The sequence below is a fragment of the Corylus avellana genome, chromosome 2 (assembly GCF_965113065.1).
Source record: "Corylus avellana chromosome 2, dhCorAvel1.hap1.2, whole genome shotgun sequence".
Taxonomy (NCBI): Eukaryota; Viridiplantae; Streptophyta; class Magnoliopsida; order Fagales; family Betulaceae; genus Corylus; species Corylus avellana.
Window position 1 is genome coordinate 43,432,433 of NC_142491.1, and position 20,290 is coordinate 43,452,722.

The 20,290-nt window shown below is 33.7% G+C and overlaps 2 protein-coding genes across 4 annotated transcripts; both read left to right on the plus strand.

Moving 5' to 3' along the window:
- The first annotated feature begins 2,582 nt into the window (after nucleotides 1-2,582).
- On the plus strand, nucleotides 2,583-5,397 carry LOC132187496 (transmembrane emp24 domain-containing protein p24delta3). Its single transcript, XM_059601827.2, has 4 exons — nucleotides 2,583-3,198; nucleotides 3,872-4,084; nucleotides 4,187-4,263; nucleotides 5,131-5,397. The coding sequence occupies exons 1-4, from the start codon at nucleotides 2,971-2,973 to the stop codon at nucleotides 5,273-5,275; spliced, it is 663 nt and encodes a 220-aa protein (XP_059457810.1). The 5' UTR covers nucleotides 2,583-2,970; the 3' UTR covers nucleotides 5,276-5,397.
- A 1,092-nt stretch (nucleotides 5,398-6,489) lies between these two features.
- On the plus strand, nucleotides 6,490-11,636 carry LOC132167860 (Thioredoxin superfamily protein). Of its 3 annotated transcripts, none has more exons than XM_059578898.2 (4): nucleotides 6,490-6,832; nucleotides 6,909-6,998; nucleotides 10,564-10,612; nucleotides 10,950-11,038. In XM_059578898.2, the coding sequence occupies exons 1-3, from the start codon at nucleotides 6,578-6,580 to the stop codon at nucleotides 10,564-10,566; spliced, it is 348 nt and encodes a 115-aa protein (XP_059434881.1). In that variant the 5' UTR covers nucleotides 6,490-6,577; the 3' UTR covers nucleotides 10,567-10,612; nucleotides 10,950-11,038. The 3 variants fall into 3 exon arrangements, with proteins under 3 accessions (XP_059434881.1, XP_059434880.1, XP_059434879.1); XM_059578897.2 differs by lacking the exon at nucleotides 10,564-10,612 and adding an exon at nucleotides 11,237-11,636 and having other exon boundaries at nucleotides 6,491-6,832; nucleotides 10,950-11,030; XM_059578896.2 differs by lacking the exon at nucleotides 10,564-10,612 and having other exon boundaries at nucleotides 6,492-6,832; nucleotides 10,950-11,235.
- Nucleotides 11,637-20,290: the final 8,654 nt, after the last annotated feature.

Sequence of the window (20,290 nt, forward strand, 5' to 3'; positions counted from 1 at the left end):
GAATCTGCACGTTAGTCGTTAAATAATTAAAATTAAATAAATATCATTATTCAGTGTAAAATATAATATTACTCAAATATATTTATTTATCAAATTTTGTTCACCAATGGTGTAGTAATGTAGACGTCATATGACTCACTTGAATTTGTAACGACGTCGTAGTAAAATCCATTTTACGTGCCCCAAACATTTTCCATGATAAAAACACGACCCACAAACCTCAATTTGGTTTCAATTTTGATTGGATATTAATCCCAAACCCATCTAGACTATCATTCTTGTGTAAGAATGAATAGGAATCCGGTTAAATTCGAGTTTTTATTGTCCCTCCTTAATCCTTAGTTTCAATTGGATCATTAGCGTCTTATCTTGGGGCAGGAGTTCTACTTTTATTTTTATTGAGAGTCACATTGTATAAAATAAAATAAAGAGGCTTTTTATTCTTTCAACTTTTGTCAATATTCTGTAAAACTTTTTTAAAATTTACCAACTTAATTAAATGATAATTTATTTAAAATATATATATAGAATTAAACCAGAGGGACCAACACAAAGGAAAGAAAATTATTTATGTAAAATAGCATTTCAAATTGTGTTTTTGGGACAGAGAGTAATTTTAAACCGATTGATATCACCTCATATACTTTAAAATATGAGATTCTCATATTTTTTAAATTTGATTAATCTATTTTATTTAACGGTTTAAATAAATTCAAAAGTTTGTGTTAAGAGTATCTTCAACACCTTAATTAACTAAAAAACCAATATTAGCTATATATATATATAATTATATATATTATCTCCAACAGAGTAGCTTGTCATTAGCTATAATAGCTACATTGCTACAGTGAATAGCAATTTAGAGCTATTCACTGTAGCACACTAGATGAATAAAATATTGTTTACTTTTCTTTTGTTTATTTATTTATTTTTTATTTCACCTCTTTTCACCCAACATCTTTTATTTATTCTGAACACCTTTTCACATCTGCTACGTTTCTCTCTCGAATACAAAATTTCTTCACACAAAATTCATCTCTCTTACTCACAAAATTTCTTCACACAGTTTGATAAAAAAATTGAATGCAGAAAAAATTTATTTCATGGAAACACACGGATGGAAATAAATCAATTGCAGTTGGATGAAAAAATTTAATGCAAAAAAAATTTTATTGCATGGAAACACATGGATGGAAACAAATAAATTGCAGTTGGATTAAAAAAAATTATTTATGTTATTAATTTTAAGAATTAGTGTCTGTATGTGAGATGAATGTTCCTCATATGTGTTTATTTTTATTTTTGTGAATGATTTTTATATATGTGTTTGTTTTTTCTTTTAATTAAGTGTTGACAATAATATAATAAAAAAAAGAATGATAAATAATATTTTAAACCAAGTAGAGAATGAAATAGATAATCAGTTGGAGTGTATAGTGAAAAAACAATAGCTAAAGTAAAGTATTGTATTTTTTCACTAGGTAAAATACTTAATGTTGCTGGAGATGTTAGAAGTAAGTAAATTTGACATGTTCAAAACTAAAATTAAGGGGAAACTTCAGAAAGCCCCCCTGAACTTCCAGTCAATTTGAAAAACCTCCCCTGAATTTCCAAAACTCTCATTTAGGCCCCCTGAACTTTGGTTTTCTCTCACTTTGGACCCTTTTAACATTAAACTACGTCGTTTTTGGGCTGGGTAGGTGTTTAATTTTAGGATACAAAACGACGTAGTTTAATGTTAAAATGGTCCAAAGTGAGAGAAAACCAAAGTTCAGGGGGCCTAAATGAGAGTTTTGGAAATTCAGGGGGGGTTTTTCAAATTGGCTGGAAGTTTAGGGGGGCTTTCTGAAATTTTCCCTAAAATTAATTACCTCAATAACTCACAAATTTCTGAATTTATTTAAATCATTAGATAAGACAAAGAGCTCAAATTTTAAAATATAAAAATATCATATATTAAAAAAAATATGAAGACAAATCCGAATTGAAAGAGTCTAAATTCTATTGAAACAATGCGTTGGTGCCTCTCTCTTCCATGGTCACTTATTTGGACTCAAACAATTATGTTTGAATTTTGTTGCTTTTGTGTTGTATGGGTTGCTGTCTCACGGTTGAGACTATTGTAATCAATTTAGTGTTGGTGCCTCTCTCTTCCACATTCCCTTATTCAGACTCTAACAATGCTTCTATTACTTCAGCCTCCCTTAGCTAGTTGTTGTCCTCAAGTGGAGGTTTAGATAGATTCACCTTAATCTATTTCCCTTTTGCTTTTGTTACCACTATATGTGGTTCTATTAAGAGAATCGGGACACTTATTTGTCCTATTTCCTACGATTTGTTTGTAATTTTTTATTGTTATTTCTGTTTTGGGTATATTGTTAGGGAACAACTATTTTTTCAGTTTTTTTGTTGTTTAGGATCTCTCACTCTCTTTTTCTTTCATATCAATAGTGGTAAAAATCCTTCCAGTTACCATTTTTCCATTTGTAAAAGAAAAACAAAAAAAAAAAGGTGTGAATTGCGTGCAGCGTGCTATCCAGATCGCCTGTGTGTCTTGGTAGTTGGCTTCTAGGGACGGCGCTTAGGGAGAAGTCCGGAGCCGAACTGCCCAACAGCGCATTGAGATCGCAAGCGCGTAGCTTAACCAGTTGGTCTAACCTCCCGCGTCCTCCGTGGCCCGCCCAGATGAAATATGATTGGTGAATCCAAGCCATTTTGCAGTCAAAAGTCAAGGGAAAGCATCACTCCCAACTCCAGACCAACTCGCATCGTTCATTTCCACGCGCGTCACACAATTCCCGTGTAACATCGTAGCGCGTGGCCAATCTTCGTTCAAGCACCAACTTCTACTGGAACTCGAACCCACTCAGCGCGTTCCCCACATCTAAACGCAAACGAGAATCAAAAAGCGCTCTGAGATCTGAAAGATTGAATCCTATCTCCGTGCTTCAAACCCCTTCATCGTCATCGATGGCGCAGAACTTAATCGCACGCGCCCGAGTAGCCGTTTTGTTCTCGGTGCTTCTATGCTTAGCGAGTCACCTCGTACCTATAGCAGAAGCGATATGGCTAACCGTTCCGAGCTCGGGTACGAAGTGCATGTCGGAGGATATACAGACCAACGTCGTCGTTCTGGCCGATTACCATGTGGTCGACGAGGCTGCTCAGCCCCATCACACTCCCACTATCTCTGTTAAGGTAAATTTCCTATTCTCTCCTCTCTCAATTTAAATCTCAGTTTTTTCTATTTCTGGATAATATCATAGGATTTTTTTTATTTTTATTTTTTAACATTTCTGTGAAGTATCTAAATAAGATCATAATGTGAGAGCAGATCGTGTTTATTAATTCATGGCATAACAAAGATTCAGTTAATGTTTGGCAATTATTGCAAGAGAAAATCATTGATTCCCATTTCCAATTTGTTGCCTTTTGAAATCTGGATGCGTTGAGTTCTCTCCAAATTGGTTTGAGATCTTTAAACGATTAAATTCACTTTTTTCTTGTTTACTTAACATGATATTTGAGCAATTTAACATCATATCAGAGCAGTGCAAATGAGTTAAATGATTTAACATAATATTCGAGCGGATAAGCTGAGTTTGAAGTTAGAAGATTTAACACGATATCAGAGTAGTTGAGCTGAGTTCAAACCTTACACATTGGATCCACATCTACATGAGAAGGGTGTGTTAGAATAATGGTTATATGATTAAATTTACAATTTCTTACCAAATACAAACAAGTACAACTTTTCCCTAGGATTAGTGATGTTTGATGTTTGAGGAATGTCACATACTATGAAATTTGAGTGGTTCCTCTGCATTATTTTGGATCAACCTCAAGTTGGCTCTCTTTTTGTGTTTTTTAGGTAACATCTCCTTATGGCAACAATCTTCACCACCAAGAAAATGTGACCCATGGGCAGTTTGCGTTTACAACCACTGAGTCTGGGAACTACTTGGCTTGTTTCTGGCTAGATGGCCAACATGAAGGAGGTGCAGAGACAACCCTCAGCCTTGACTGGAAAACTGGAATTGCTGCTCGGGATTGGGATTCAGTTGCAAGGAAAGAGAAAATAGATGTAACTTCACTGAAAGCTCTATTCCCTTGATTCTTTCAAATGATATTTAGGTATCTACACATTTGTGTTTCCTTATTCTTCTTATTTCACACTTTAATGTAGGGTGTTGAACTTGAGTTGCGAAAACTTGAGGGAGCTGTAGAAGCCATCCGTGAGAATCTCATTTATCTCAAGAACAGGTACTTTTTTTTACCTCACTTTTTTTCCTTAAATTATGGGTTAGTTACACGTGCATATAGTGTGTGTTGAATGCACAATCTCATCCTCTACGTCATTGTTATGGCGGATGAAGTGACGTTTGCGAGTTAGAGCTCATTGGCAGTTTTTTTTTTTTTTTCCTGTGAATTTAGTATGGTTATTTTTCATGCTCCCTTGTCTAGATGTGCTTCTCCTTGTACTGTGCTGTGCACAATTTTTGAATTTAGAATAATCTCCATTTTGTTACCTGGGTTACTGTTGGTTGAAATATAAATATTTGAGATAAGATCATTTGACTAAATATGAAGTAAATTTAACTTGGTTTTCAATCTTTTTATTACGTGAGCTTATATATAGTTGGAAGAGAAAAGGTTAAGGTGTTTGTGATGTTGGCACCCAGAGAAGGTTATCTAGGGTTCATCAAGGTGTTTGTGATTGTTTCAAATGGCAAGAGTCTCGATAGTATCATTGGAAGATTAACACTTATTTTGTCTAATATACAAGAGAAAATTAGTAAAGATTGGAGAGAAAGTGAAGAGAAGAAAATGAAGTTTGAGTGTCTTCTCCTCCTAAGACCTAACCTCATCTCTATAACCAAATTTACTGGTGGACCAGAGAGGGAAATGCTGACATATTCTCCTTACTTTTTTTCTTTTCTCTCCACTTAGCAAACCAAACATTGAAATAGAGGAAAAGTTTAAAAATTTTCTCTTTCCTTCCTTTTTGCTAGGGGTAAACAAACATAATGTAAAAGATTAGAGATGAACATACTTACTTGGAAGTATTGATATTTATGCTAACATTTAACTCACTTGTTTTTCTCTTATTTTTGTTTTTTAATTATACAGGGAAGCAGATATGAGGGAAGTCAGTGAATCAACCAATGGTAAAGTGGCATGGCTAAGTATCATGTCCCTTGGAGTCTGCATTCTAGTTTCAGTTTTGCAGTTGTGGCACCTGAAGCGCTACTTTCAAAAGAAGAAGCTTATATAGACCTTACTCTTCTTTTGATTTTCTAATGCAAATCTGCAGTTAACTTAAGAGTGGAAAAATGAGGAGTCTTTTATCCCTGTTGTACCATACTTGTTCTTTAGTCTTGACTTTTCTCTTTCACCTTTTGTTTGTTAGAGAGAGAGAGAGGGAGGGAGGGAGGGGGGTTGATTCTTTTATCATATCATACTATCTTTGGATAGAGTGAGAAAAATGAATCTGTAATTGCAGGAGTATAATTGTAGGTGTAAGATTGGTTTTTAATACACTAAAGGAGATCATGTTTCATCCACAGATTCACTTCACTATGTGCTCCCTTTGAATTCTGGAATTCAATTTCTAAAATAAATCAATATCCTCTTCGGCCTGTTCTCTCTAATTGTTTACTTTTCCTCTTCTTGGGGTTACTTGTTACTTATTCAGCAGCCAACCTTGACAACCCCCTCCTCAAAAAAAAAAAAAATAAAAAAAAAAAAAAATTCTTGTTGAATGAATGGAAACAGTCAATGTAGAATACTGATCTAAGGTGTTTTGTTTTGTCAAACAATAGGAAGTGTCTCTGATCCTTCTATTTCAATCGTCCCCATATATCTTTCTTGTGGGGGGAAATAAAAAACACAAGATACTATCAGAATCTAAGGTCATTGATGAACTTTGAAAATGGTTCATGCATGAGTAATTTTTTTACCATACTAAAATAGTTGCTCAAAGAGGCAATTCTTACGGAAAAAAAAAGGGAATTTCAATGTGAATAATTCATTCATATCAGTCATTCAATTATCCTTCCTAAAACTTTCTTGCGGGGGATAGGTGATTTAGGGGATGTTTGGGTGTATGTTTGAGGAGTTTAAAGGTGCGTTTAACACTCAAAAATTCGTTTAAAAAAAAAGTACATGTTTGGTAAAAATAATTGAAAGCGTTTTTAAATGACTAAAAAGTCTAAAATGGTTAAAACACACTTTTAGCGAAAAGGTTTTGCCAAAAAATACTTTTTAACTTAAAAGTTATATTTTTAAACACAATTCTAAACATGTTCTTTAGGCAGCTGACGCCCATACTTTCATGATTCTTATAACCATTATTTTTTAGTTAAATTTGATAATTTTAAGAAAATTTATAATTTAAAGATGGGCTGGAGCCGGGCTTAATTATAAATAAACTGGTCAATATGGTTAGAAACCTCGGCCCAGACCCAAGCTCAACCGCCATACGTTGTTACTCCCGACTTGTTACAGCGAAGTTCGCGAACGTTAGCAATCTCAAACCAGTGAAGCTATCGAGACTCGAGTCGGAGGATTTGGAAGAATGGCCATGGCAGCAGTGGCAAGACCACCCTCAATTGCGTTGCTAACAAGACAAAGGCTCAGACCCAGGTGGGTCTTCACCCCTCTGGCTTCTTCTTCATCCTTTTCATCTTCGTCTCCTTCTTCCTCTGCCCCTCCTAGAAAGCTCGTTCTCTACTCTAAGCCCGGTTGCTGTTTGTGTGATGGCCTCAAAGAAAAACTCCAGGCTGCATTCTTAGTTTCTGCCCCTGATTCCCTCCACGACGTTGATTTGCAGGTCTCTCTTTTCTGTGTGTGTGTGTGTGCGCGTGCGCGTTTGTGTGTATTGTGAATGTGTTGGTGGGTTTTGTCAGATAAGGGATATCACCAGCAATCCTGAGTGGGAAAGGGCTTATCAGTATGAGATACCCGTATTGGCTAAAGTACTCTCTGATGGCACTGAGGTCAGTTTTTTTTTTTTTTTTCGCTAAACTTGTTCTTCTAGATTTTGTCCTAATTTAAGCTTTCGGTTAAGTTAGCTTAAGCTATATCTACGTTTTCTTGTAGTTATTGTTTCAGTTTCAGGAATTTAGGGTGCTACTAAGAAATGAACACGTCAAAAATATTCCTCGCCTTTATGGAATTTATGATTTTCAAGTAGCGTCATGGAAGAACTGAAACTGCCATTAGATGTCATGAAATATTTGTGAACATGTTTGCCACTTCACATAAATGTAGGTTCTTAATGGATGACGGCCATTGGTGGTTGCAACTATGTTATGTTGCACTTGGTGTGTGGGATTAGCCCTGATGATGGTTAGAAAATTTACCATGTAAGGTTGTTTAGATAGTTATAGCATGTTCAAGTACGCAACATTATATTATAAAGGGTGCTACACATGATTCGCTGGTTTGACATTCAAACCAATGGCAATAATGGTTGAAAGGGTATGAGGATTGTTGCATTGTAACCATGGTGTTCTATGAGTTAACCAAGGATGCCCTTCTAAAAATCAGTAGATTGTGATGATGAAAAAATTAGGAAATCTTAGAATCTCACTTGGTCGTCTAGAATCTCACCTAGATAGCCTTTACATAAATAATAGAGCTAACTTGCAGAAAAGTTACATTCATAGTAGCTTTTTTATAACCGCATTTATACTTATAAAAAAATGAAGAAGTTACATTCATAAAAAGCTCATAGATTGTTTTTACAATACCTGCTTACATGAAAGCAATATCCTAACACCTTACAGAAACTTTTAGATACTCTTACTTTGAAAAGAAGAAGACTTTTTTATGATTAAGCAACACTCAAAATAAGCCCAGCTAAGTGTAAAATCAGGTAGACCTGTAACCATACAAGTTTTAAACACAAATTAAACAACTTAAAACTGCAAGTTTACTAAAACTGACCTAAGATAAAATCATCAGAATTCTTCTAATTCAAGGATGCTGACCATATTGATTTAACAATTAAAACTAAAAGTATTGTTCCAGAATCCATGGTGGGGCCAAATGGTGGAAGTTAGATTGATTTTGCATATTAGGAATGCCTTCTCAAAAAGAGAGTACTCAATTATCATATAGAAATGGCAAAATGATTGTTTCTTTCTTCTTTGCTCTTTTTAATTTTTTAATTTTTTTTTTATAAGGTAAGTCATCCTTGCTCTTGGGTTTTTTATTTTTTATAAGTAATTTTTTGGTCCCAAGGGGAGGGAAAATTCCAACTAGTGACTTCCGCTTCATGAGGCATAGTCACTGACCTATTGAACTAACTCTTGAGGTCAAGACTTCCTCATTCTTGTATCCTTCAATCTCCTTAAATTTTCATTAATGTTTGGTTAAAAGAGAAATTCAGGATGATATCCTTCCTCACTCTATGTATACATGATACTTGTTAGCTACCAGCCTTGGAAGGGCTTGAATTTGCCCATTGTAATCCCCACTTTGTTTCAACTGCTGATAATTTATTGGCATTTCTCTTGTAATATGCTTTCTTCTCTTTCTTTATGTAACATGTACTATTAAATTGCTGCCTCGTGCACAAGTTTCGGACCCACTACTCATCAACCTTATATTGAGAAATATGAACAATCATCAATTTACTGTAAGAGGACTTTTATTTGGTTGAAATTGATTCTGTCGGTTGTTTTGCTTCAAGCTAGTAGTAGGACTGTTGCGATATCTTCTGCCATACCTCACATTTCTTCAGTTTTCTCTTGTTTTCTCGTCTTCATTTTTATCACCCTTGCTTTCCTGGTCTTGACACATCCTTTAAGACTTGAAATAACAATACATTCTCATTATTAGTACTGGGACATGCTGTTCAAGAAAGTAGTCTGATGGTTTTCACCAGTCCAAAGTATGTGGGCCTGGACAAGGTTCTATTAATTGGAAGAGGAAGAAAACAGACAGGGGAGAAATAGTCAAAATTATTTGTATTCATCAATAACAAAGAAATAACAATAAGCCCAAACTAAAAAAAATAAAAAAAATGAAGCCCAAAGTCAGGCAAATAACTAACATGGCAATAAAATAAAATTCTAAATAGTAAACGTGGCAATAACATAATATCCAGCTCTCAATCGCCCGGCCACAAAGTCATGGGATGGGCTGTCCTTCCACATCAGCGTCCATACACGTGTGATCTTTGGCCTGTATCTAGTGTCCACACCATACCATCACGGAAAACCCTCTTGAAATGATTAATCCCATGTCCAATAGGTATAGGGCTGTGATTAAATTTTGTTGTGGGAGGATAGGCACAAAAGAAATGTGCTGGTTAGAGGAAAGGTGCTTTTCCAATTGTCAAGGTTTTTTTTCACATGGATTCTGATGATAATTGTGATGCTAGATACTAAATTGGTATTTAGATGTGTGTAGATGTTCCATTCAAGATAAAACTAAGGCCCATGAGTTATATATATATGGCATCTCAGAAGGCAGTGAAATGGGATGATAATTGTCTCAGGTGTAGGCTATACAAGTCTGAAGGTTCTTGCTAATGGAAGTGTTACGCATCCTACAAAGTGATTTCTGTAGTAAATCATGTCTAAGACAATGGACTTCTCACTGACAGAAGTGGTAGAGTGTTTCAAGGAGCCATGTCAAATTGGAGTTAAACAGTCTTAGGGTCTGTTTGAGATTGCGTTTGAGGGGCCTAAAAATGCTTTTAAAATTCAAAAAGGCCGTTTGAAGAAAAAAAAACTCGTTTGGTAAAAAAATTAAAAGCGCTTTTAAGGGTCCAAAAAGCTTAAAAATGGCCAAAACGCACTTTTGGTAAAAGCTTAAAAATGAAGCTTTTGTCCAAAAACGCTTTTTGACTTAAAAGATCTATTTTTCAAACGCAATCTCAAACAGGTCTTAGAGCTTAATGAGCTGCCCCTTACGTTTTCTTAATTAGTTTTAATTTTTGCAGTAAGCTACCAGTATAATTTTTTGAGTGACCTACCAGTATAATTGAGGTAAAGGCTATGCTGAGTAAATAATAATATGGTCGGCCTATCAGCTAGTATAGCATGTTTAAGGTGCTGCAACTGTTACTAACGCATCCTTCATGTTGTTCCTCAACGTATATTTGTTTTTGAGATCAATTGTTTCCATTTACTTTTGATCATACTGTTCTCCAGAGATGATTGACTAACAGATTAACTTCCTCATAATTCTCATGTGAGTTCCAACTAAACAACTAATCGACCTGATGTACAACAATTTTCCCTTTGTATGATCTCAAAGAACTTAACCTTTGCCAAGTTGATCCATGTTGGCAAAGGCTGTGTTTCTCAATGGAAAAATAACCATGTTTTTTTCTCATTATATTATCATTTTATTTAAATTATGTTTATCCTCAACCCATATGTGACATAGCAGTAAAGCAGTTACATTTTTCTTCTGTTCTTTTTGATATCATTGTCAACTCCGGTTCATCTTTTGTTCTCATTTTGGTTTTCTTTCTTTTTGCCGGCTGCTGAACCTACTCCAATGAATTCCATGTGCACTCATACACATGATTCACACTGCCCAAAGTGAGATGGTGATGTTTTTGGATTGTGTCAACACTGCTCTTAACTTTTTGGTCAGACTCGATTACGAGATTTACTTTCTAGGGTTAAAATTTTTTGTTTGCATTTGGCAAGATAACTTCTTATTATCCAGATAATTTGCTTTAAATGGTGGGGGATCCCTGTTGACAATCAAATCACCGCCTTCTTTATTAAAGAATGTATTAGAATATCAATGGATTGGCCAATAATGCCAGAAACTTTAAGTAATATAAGACTAGATATTTTCCTTGCTGAAAGTTCAGCTTGCAGGCATGGGTGTGAAAAAAATTCAGTGTTGACAATGCTTTTGTGGTGTACATCACTTTCTGAAGGTGATATATCTCTGACAAAAATCAATCTCTGTTTCAGGAAATCCTACCTAGATTATCTCCACGTCTTGGAGTGGAACTCATCCAAAAGAAGATAGCAGCTGCTTTGAAAGAATAACAGGTTTTAAGGCTCATTGAGTGATTCATAATTTCATACTAGTATATTACGGTTTTATTTTTATTTTTTTTTATATAAAGATCTTAATTAACTGCGAATTGAAGGCTGATTGTATTATGATCTTTTGACCTTAATTCGAACTTGGATGGAATTTATGGACAGTAAATTCTAAACATTGATTAAAGTAGGCATTCTGATTCTTCTGTTAGGTTGTTCTGTACATCTTCCACGTTTCTTTCAAGCAACAGTAAGCATAAAGGCCGAGGCTGTGATTTGCATCAACAAACACCAATGGTCCAATACACCATCGCCTCTTTTTCCCTTTTGTGGACTACTCCACTATGGGTTGTAGAAAGTGATTGATAATGGATCGTCATTTTCATATATATGTTTTTATCTAGTGAGATTAGTCCATGATTGCAAACGACAACAGGGCCTTCCTTGTCTTTGATTGTCACATGCACCCACTTCTTTCTTTCTTTTATGCATTTTCTTTTGGAAAATGTGGTCAAACACAATCCTAAAAGAATCAGAAGGAAAACCAGAACCTCATAAGATTCCTAGTCCTTTATAAGATCCTCAGGAGTTAAAAATTCTACCTTATAGGTCTCTGTATTTCATCATATTTGTCACTTTTACAAATGTTTATAATTTTTTCTTAATTGATTGATTGTTCTGCATATAATTGATACACATAATTCGATGATAATGGTTGCATTGTTAAGAACTCTACAATGTAGAGTTTCTTACATTGAAGACTTTCTCTGTGCAAAGTAATTTTTTATTTTCTAATTCTTTCTTCATGTATTGACATGCAAAATATACTGAAATAATACATGCAATAGCAATGCCGTTACGTGCCAGGCTTTCCTTGTTTCTTGCCATTTATTTTTTTTAACAAAGGAAAAGCAGCTTCTCACTTTCGAATTGCAATCAGTCTTAAAGTTATAAATAAAGTTTTTATTACTTTTGAATTTGCCTTGCTTTATTGAAAGATAAGATCCAATACAAGCATGCATCCTTTTCCAGAATTCCAAGCATAATTACCCATCACCTTTATTTAATGATCTATATTCATCTAAAGTGCACGTTTGCTTTCTCAGTGCACCATATCATATATATATATTAATCAAAATCTTAAAAAGAGATTATAAAATATTTCAAACAACTTTTGTAATTAATTATACTAATTAACTAAAGAAATGAAAGCTATTGCATCTTTTCATCATTCATCTCAGGTGTAAATCTATATCATTCTATATATAAATATATATATGTATGTACATAAAAATGTGTGTAGGTATATGCACACACACATATGAGAGAGAGAGATGCTTGAGTAAGATAATTATGTTTGATCAATATACGTTCCACAAGCACCTCAACAAAGAAATAAAGGAAAGATTTCACCTAAAGTTCATGATCTAGCTAACCAAACATGCACGTTGGGTGAGGATATTGATTAATTTTGTTATAAAGCAAACCTCTTAATCAACCAAAAGTGGTCAATTTTGATATTTCTTTAACAAGGATTGATTGATAAATTATAAAAAGTAACTTTAAGAATCAAAAGTGGCCGTTGTTGATATTTCTTAATTTGGCCAAGTTCTTATGTGACGTGTAGAAAGTGACTGCAAGGTTGCATTTGGTACGTTGATTAGAGCTTGAAATTTCATTTATTGGGTTATTTTATTATTTTTATGAATAGCTATTTCAAAGGCATATTACATTTTCCTGAAAATTAAAGGATAGAGGCAGAGGCCGACTTGACCACCTCCAACTCTCCCTTGAGTAACTCTTTTTTTTTTTTTTTTTTTAAATGAAATTTACCTCTCCTCAACTTGTAATTGAAAATACAGGTGGTTAAAAATGTCAACACTTATAGTTGTGAGATAAAAATGAAATTTTTAGTATTACTCACCACATGTTACTTATTAGAAAAAAGAATCTAATTAAGAATTCTTAGGGAAAAGTCCACATACCCTCCTCAAACTACCACCTAATTGACAATGTCTCCCCCGCCCCCCCCCCCCCAAAAAACTTTCAATTGTGACAATGTCCTCTCCAAACTATCAAAACTTGTCAATATTTCCCTAATGATGAAACTACCCTTAGTAAAATAAAAACCTAAAACTAAAAAATAAAATATAAAATCTGGCCAAATTTAAAAATAAAAAAATTTCCTTTTTATAAGATTTTTTTTTTATTATTATAAAAATTGAAAACTTTCGTTTTTTTTTTTTTTTTTTTTTTTTTTTTTTTTAATTTTTGTTTTATAATTTGTTTTTAAAATATAAAATTCTGTTTAAAAAAAAATTAAAAATTTTCGTTTAAAAAAATAAAAATTTTCGTTTTGTCAAAAAAAAATCGTTTTTTTTAAAAAAAAAAAAAAAAAAAAAATCAGTTATTCAGTTTCAAAAAAAAAAATAATAATAATAAACATTTCCATTTAAAAATTGATTTTTTTTAAAAAAAAATTTGTTTTTTTGAATAAAATTTTATTTTTTTAAAAAACTTAAATTTTTTTATTTTTGAATTTATAAGGATATTTTTGTCTTATTGAGAAATTTATAGGGGCATTTTTATCTTTTTTTTTAGCATTGGGGGGACATTGATAATGTTTTGTTAGTTTGGGAGGGACATTGTCACAATAAAAAGTTTGGAGAGATATTGTCAATTGAGTGATAATTTGAGCATGGGGTATGTAGACTTTTTCCTAAGAATTCTTTACATTTTATTTTTTTATTATTACTTGTTGGCCTGGGTGGAGGGAAATGAGGGAAGGAGATATCAAAATAAAATGGAAAGGTCACCCAAACTTCCCTGAATTTTTTTTTTTTTTTTTTTTTGATAGCGTAGGAGAACTTTACTCAGATTAATTGCACGTCGCAAACGTATACTGAACAATAATCCTCACCGTTAATCAAACTCCTACGGGTAACTGACCCCACCCGTCAGAACCAGTTACCAGATAATTCAGGAACTTTCACTCCTAACGGGTTAAGCAGTTTATCCTCATGCCCAAGAGGCACTTCCCTGAAAATTAGGCTCATAATAAATAAAAACACATTCATGGGTAATGACAGAAGAAGCAATTACATATTACATATTCTCCAGGATATATATGGAACTGCATGGGTCTTTGAGATAAGCCCTAATTCCTATGAAGTGGGTTTTTCTTAATTTTTTTTCTTGCTTTTACTGTTTATAATAATGCCGTCTCACATGCACTTTACTCTCTCATTCACAAACAGCTTCGATTTTCCTTCCTCATATAGAGAAAGAGATGGGAGCAGCTAGCGGCAGAGGTCCTCCTCCTCCTCCTCCTCCACGGGAGATTATCAAACATCCTGCCTGGGACGTACATCATGAGCATGCATGGCTACGTACTCTCCCCATTGCTCCTTTTGCACTGGTTCTCGGAAGGTTCCCTACACAAGCAAAAGCTAGGTCACTGCATATAATATTTACAGCGTCATCTGCGAATTATGAAAATACACAGTTTTTCATATCAGGATAAATATTAGTCTAAATGCAGATAATGATCATTTATGTATAGTCAGTATCATTGATCAAGATGGAAAACTTACTTTTTTCTACCTTTCTCTTTCACTTTCTTTTACAGGAAAACAAGGCAAAGATATTGACATTATCTATCTTGATGCAGATAATGGCAATGGGGTTCACCTTCCTCTGTTTAGCCCATCCTTGATAAAAACAAAATAAAACATATGGGATTAAAGGAAAACATAACAATAAAAGTACCGGTGCTAGGGGTGCTATAACTTTTACTACAAATTGTTTTTCAAATTGACATGAAATATCATAATTAGTAAAATAATTAAGCAAATTCACCAATTATGGACGAACACATTAGTTTGTAAATTAGTTTGTAGTAACTTTTAGTCTTTTACTTGGGAATGAGTACATATTAATCGGTGTCATTTGCATATTATTGGAAAACTATCCTAGCTAGTATACATGAGAATTAATTGGCAATTTTTATGTGATATAAAAACCAAATTATGTACTTAATTGATTTGAGTCTTGCTACCTATAATTTATCGATTGGACCAAAAAGGAAAAGGAAAAAGACTTTATCATTCATGGTGAAGTCACTTTCCATTAAAGTTTCAATTATGGATATAAAGGGTATATGCCAAACTTTCAATTAAGCATACACATATATACATATAGTTACTTATTCCAATGGTTCAAGCTAAGCATGCCTATCAATCCATGTCAAAGCTTGTTGTGCTGATGACCCTAAATAGGCATTGGTGTTCGACAGGCTCCTTTGAGATGGTTTGGTCATCAAAAACAAGCTGCCATGAAAGTACGTTCGGATCAATTTGGACAGTTATTCTGAGAGAGTTTATATAAGAATTTGTTGCTCAAATAAATTTTTTGCTGTTCAGCTACTTATTTGGAGTAGCCTATCCCCATTTCACGAAAATAGGTCTTTTCTTTTCGATAACAATGCTTCTTCTTCATTTATTTCATAAAAATAGAGCATATTGCTCTAGCAAAACAATATTATAGATGTAATGAGAAATTTTTTTAAGCCAAATTTGATCTATGCTTTGTTTAATTCTTTGAATGTTACATTCTCAATCCAGATTTGTAGTATATTCCGGCGAATCACATCTCTTGCGCGCCACTACACAGTCCATCACAACTTTCTCAACTAGACAATAATTTTCTTGCTTTTCAATATCCATTACAAGCGCATTCCCAAACGAAAATGTCTTTTCAACTCAACTTTGTAGGCGGTGAGATGATCAGGGTCGTTAGATGTACAATTTTTTTACTATCTTCTATTTCTTATAAACCACTAGTTTAATTAGTAAATGCCACGTATTCAAATTAAACACGTTATACTATTACTTGTGTGAAATTTCAATTATATCCTTAAAAAGACTATTAAAAAAAAAAAAAACAAAATAAGGGAGGTGCATATATAAGGCACGCCACCCCCCAACCACCAACCGGAGAGGAGTGGAGGTTGTGGCCGGCCCCGCCACCTTTTTTTTCTCTTCTTTTGTAATTTTTTTATTTTGGTAATTTTGTTTTTTCAATATATAATTAAAAAGTTTCACAATTAGTGGGTATGAAGTGTACTAATTGGAAGGAATACGTGAGATCATCATTAATGATATATCTAGCGAGGTGCTTGCGTGAGATCATCATTAATCATCATTAAACGAAGGTTTCATTAGGGTAATTGGATGGAGAGAGTGATTCATAAAGATATAAAAACCCAGGCAATGATTCTTTTTTATAGAAACTGAAATAATAATTTTAAATCGCAAGTAATTTTTTATTTTTCAAAAAAAAAAAAAAAAAACAGAAACAATTAATAAGCTAGCTAGCTAGGGCCAAAATATTCTCTTCCTCTAAGCCAAGGTCCATTTTGTTTTGTTTTTTTGAAAAAAAATCATTTTACTTCAATGCAAAGGTGGGTTTCTTGAAAGAAGTTGATTAGGCTACCTTCAAGAAATCATCAAATTAACAATAAGATAAGCCCATTGAGTGTATAGAACTGATTAAATGAACTAATTAATTTCATTGAACTTTACTGTTTGATCTCATGCATGAACTCTTTATTTTATTTTCTTCCTTTTGAAGCATCTGATAATTTTTTTAAAAAATTAATCTACTAAAAGAGACCTGTTATATATATATATATATATATATATATATATATATATATATAGTGAATTTTAATATTCGAATCACTTGTGAAGATAAGACAACGTAGTTGATGAAGATTAAGAAAGTTTGTTAAATTTTATAATCGATTATTATTAGTATAAAATTCACCACTTCACGCGTTCTAGAATAAAATAAACCTAATTCTTAGGTGCTTTGATGCGTATATCTTTCACTGGAAGTAATCTTAAATATATATTTATATCAAAAAGAAAATCCATTGGCAAGTTATTTAAGTAATAATATCATCAACTTTAAGCATTATTTTTGGTTTTATTTTTTGTTGGATTCTATCTTTCTTCTGATTTTAATTACCTCGGTATCTTCCTTCTGATACCGGGCATTTTTTTGCTGGAATTATGTTTAATAATTGCTATTTAATTAAGTAATATCGATCAGCAACTTAATTTAAGCACTAGTTTTAGTTTTAATTAATTTCCTTTGTTGATTTATTTATATATTCCTTCTGATTTTACGTCAGTGTAATAATTGGAAGCATTATCATCATAGTGGGAGCAAAGATTATGGCCCCATGCCATCAACCACTGCAAAGGGCGGTGACCACCAAATTGGTCAATGGTCATATCACAGACAAATTGCGATCAGCAAGCCTAGAAGTAAGGAAATCCAACAAGGATACCCATATTTGAAAGAAAAAAGAAAGCCAATTTTGTCTACCACTTAGCTCCTCTTTACTATTTGAAAGTGGCAATTGTTGTCTACGGCCAGGCAGCTCACATGGAGATCGAAGGCTGCCGGGCTCACATACTCCACGGAATCTAGGATACGGTTCGGCCTCCTAAAAAAGCTGCTCAAATTTTAATGAAATTCGGATATTCCTGGAATAACCTAATTTTGTTAAACATCGTTTATTAAGGTAAATTGCCTTGGAAAAGCTAATGTTGTACGAATTGATGGTGCTTAATTAAGTATAAGATTGATGGCCATAATTCAGCTCTCAAGCTTAATGTAATCCGACATATATTTTTGCCTCCTATGTGCTATAAAATCACCTTCCTGGTCATAAATATATAATAGCAAAAAGGAACTTGAGCATATCTTTTTTATGATCGAATTATGTACGTTAATGTCACTATCCAAAGTATAAATGAGAGGCTAGGGAAATACCAATAATACGACAATAATAGTTTCTTTTATATATATATATCATAAATGAGAACGATTTAAGTGCACCTTTTGCACAAAAGTCACATTTTGTGCTATCAATAAGAAGCTGACACATCTTCCATGACTTGGAGTGGCTCGCCGGGCATCCCATGGCCTATGGGGTGGCTGGGAGTGGCCGGCGAGCCACTCCCATGGGCTGGGGGTGGCGGCCAACCACCCCAAATCCGGATCTGGGGTGGCAGCCAGCCACCCCATGGCCTATGGGGTGGCTGGCGAGCCACCCATAGGCCATGGGAGTGGCCGCGCCGCCACCCCTAGGACTAGGGGTGGCTGTTGGTCACCCCAAGTGGGGGAGGAGTGGCTAGCTTCAATTCTCTCTTCTTCTTTTTTTTTCTTTTTTTTTTTTTTTAAAAAAAAAATTATAAACAATTAATTTTTTATGTTATATGTGATATAATCAAGTGTAGTTAAGCTTTTTTTTTAAAAAAAACTTAAGTTTAATAAGTTTGCTTAGGTGTCAACTTCTGATTGGTTGCACAAAACTCACATTTTGTACAACCACCTCTATATAAATTATTCTCATCATAAATATAGTTGTCATGATCATCTATCAAAGCTTTGGTGTGGTTTTGTTATATTAGTCTTCTTCTTCATTGGCTTTAGCTTAATTATGTCAGTGGGATGGCATCAATGTCACTCTCAGAAACCACGTTCCACTGTCTTGAAACCCACTCCCTAATTCATGCAGCTCCATTAATAGAATTGCTGACCCATTAATGTATCCTGTCAATTTAAAATGCTTGGTTTTTTCTCTCCCGACCATCTCTCACCATCAATCTTCATTTTAAAACATTTCAAATTAACTTGTGTCAGTGTATGATGACCGAGACTTGGTTGCATATATATGATCATGGGATCCACCTTGTAATGACATTTTCACTGTACAAACGTTACCACTATTGAATCCAATCATTATGTTTAGAGTTTTTTTTTTGCCAATAGTCACTATGCAAATGTCACTACATAAATAATGATTTTTTTAGTCTCCAAGGAATAGCTCAATCGGCTGTGAACCACGCCTCATGAAGTGGAGGTCACTAGTTCAAATCTTCCCTCCCTCTTCCCTTGTGTAGACATGTAAAAAAAAAAAGAAAATTGATGTTTTTTGGGCTTAAAACATTATCTTCCAAGAGTCACTATATGTGGGATTTTTTTTTTATTTTTTTTTATTTTTGTAGTGAGGCATGAAATTAAGGATTTCAATAAGCTTGTCTGAATTTTATATGAATTTAGGTAGTGTATGAGAAAGAGGCTATGAGATTCACTTATTTCGGGTAGGTACATAGCCTAAATACCTCAAATTAAAATACTGCCCATGATAAGTTATTAGCCTCGTATAGTTTTGGAAGAATAATATATTGGAGAGTCTTTTTTAGTGAGTTCATAATATAGTATGTTAAGACGCTACACAATTCAAAAGCTTAAACTCATAGATTTGAGCCCAACAATACTCTATTAATAACTCATACTTCTTGTATATTTCTAATGTGGGGATTATTATTTTACACTCACAAGCAAATTTGCTGAGCACCGTTGACACATAAAACAATTTCAGCAAAATGGTGAGGGTGAGGGGGGATGATTTGTTGTCTTTGAACAACTTTGGTGAAGCTAATTAATGTGAATGCTTCAAAGTTTCTTCTTGAGATGCTAGTTTGTTAATTGGAGTAAAATGGTGAACAAAAATTATTGGGTTCTGACCAAGAGGAAATATTGTTAGTTTCCCTTTTCGGAAACCACGTCACTTGGAGAGATAAGATATGTCAATCCTTTCTAACTCGTTTTTTCCAGTCCACATGTCTTTTTGTTATTTGGTTCCTTCCCAAGAACATGTCACAGACAAAGCTTAATGCATGCATGGCAGAAGTACTATTAGGTCCAATTGGTGACGTAAGTGATGAGAAATGTCTTTTTGGATGAGTCGGGATTCAATACTCTTTCAGGCAGCTGGCGGCCATTTTTCTATTGGTCAGTTTGGAAGAAATCAGTGTTCTAAAAGCATTACTTATCTTTCTATTGGTCGGGATTCAATGTGCTATAATGTATATTGTACTGATCACGACCTCCCGGTTTTGAATAGATGAATCGATGGACTAGGCAAACATAATGTTGCCTAGTCCATTATGATAAATTCCATGATAAGAAAACAATGCATGTATATATATATATATATATATATATATATATATATATATATATATACAACTTTTTAGTTTTTTCTCTTAATTAATTATATGTTAAAGGTTTCAATATTGTGCATAATTAAAGAGTTTCTTACAAATTAATCAACTTTTAAAAGTGATTTGTGTCTTTTAGTATGTGAGAAATATATGTTTTTTTTTTTTGGTCAATATATAACTTAA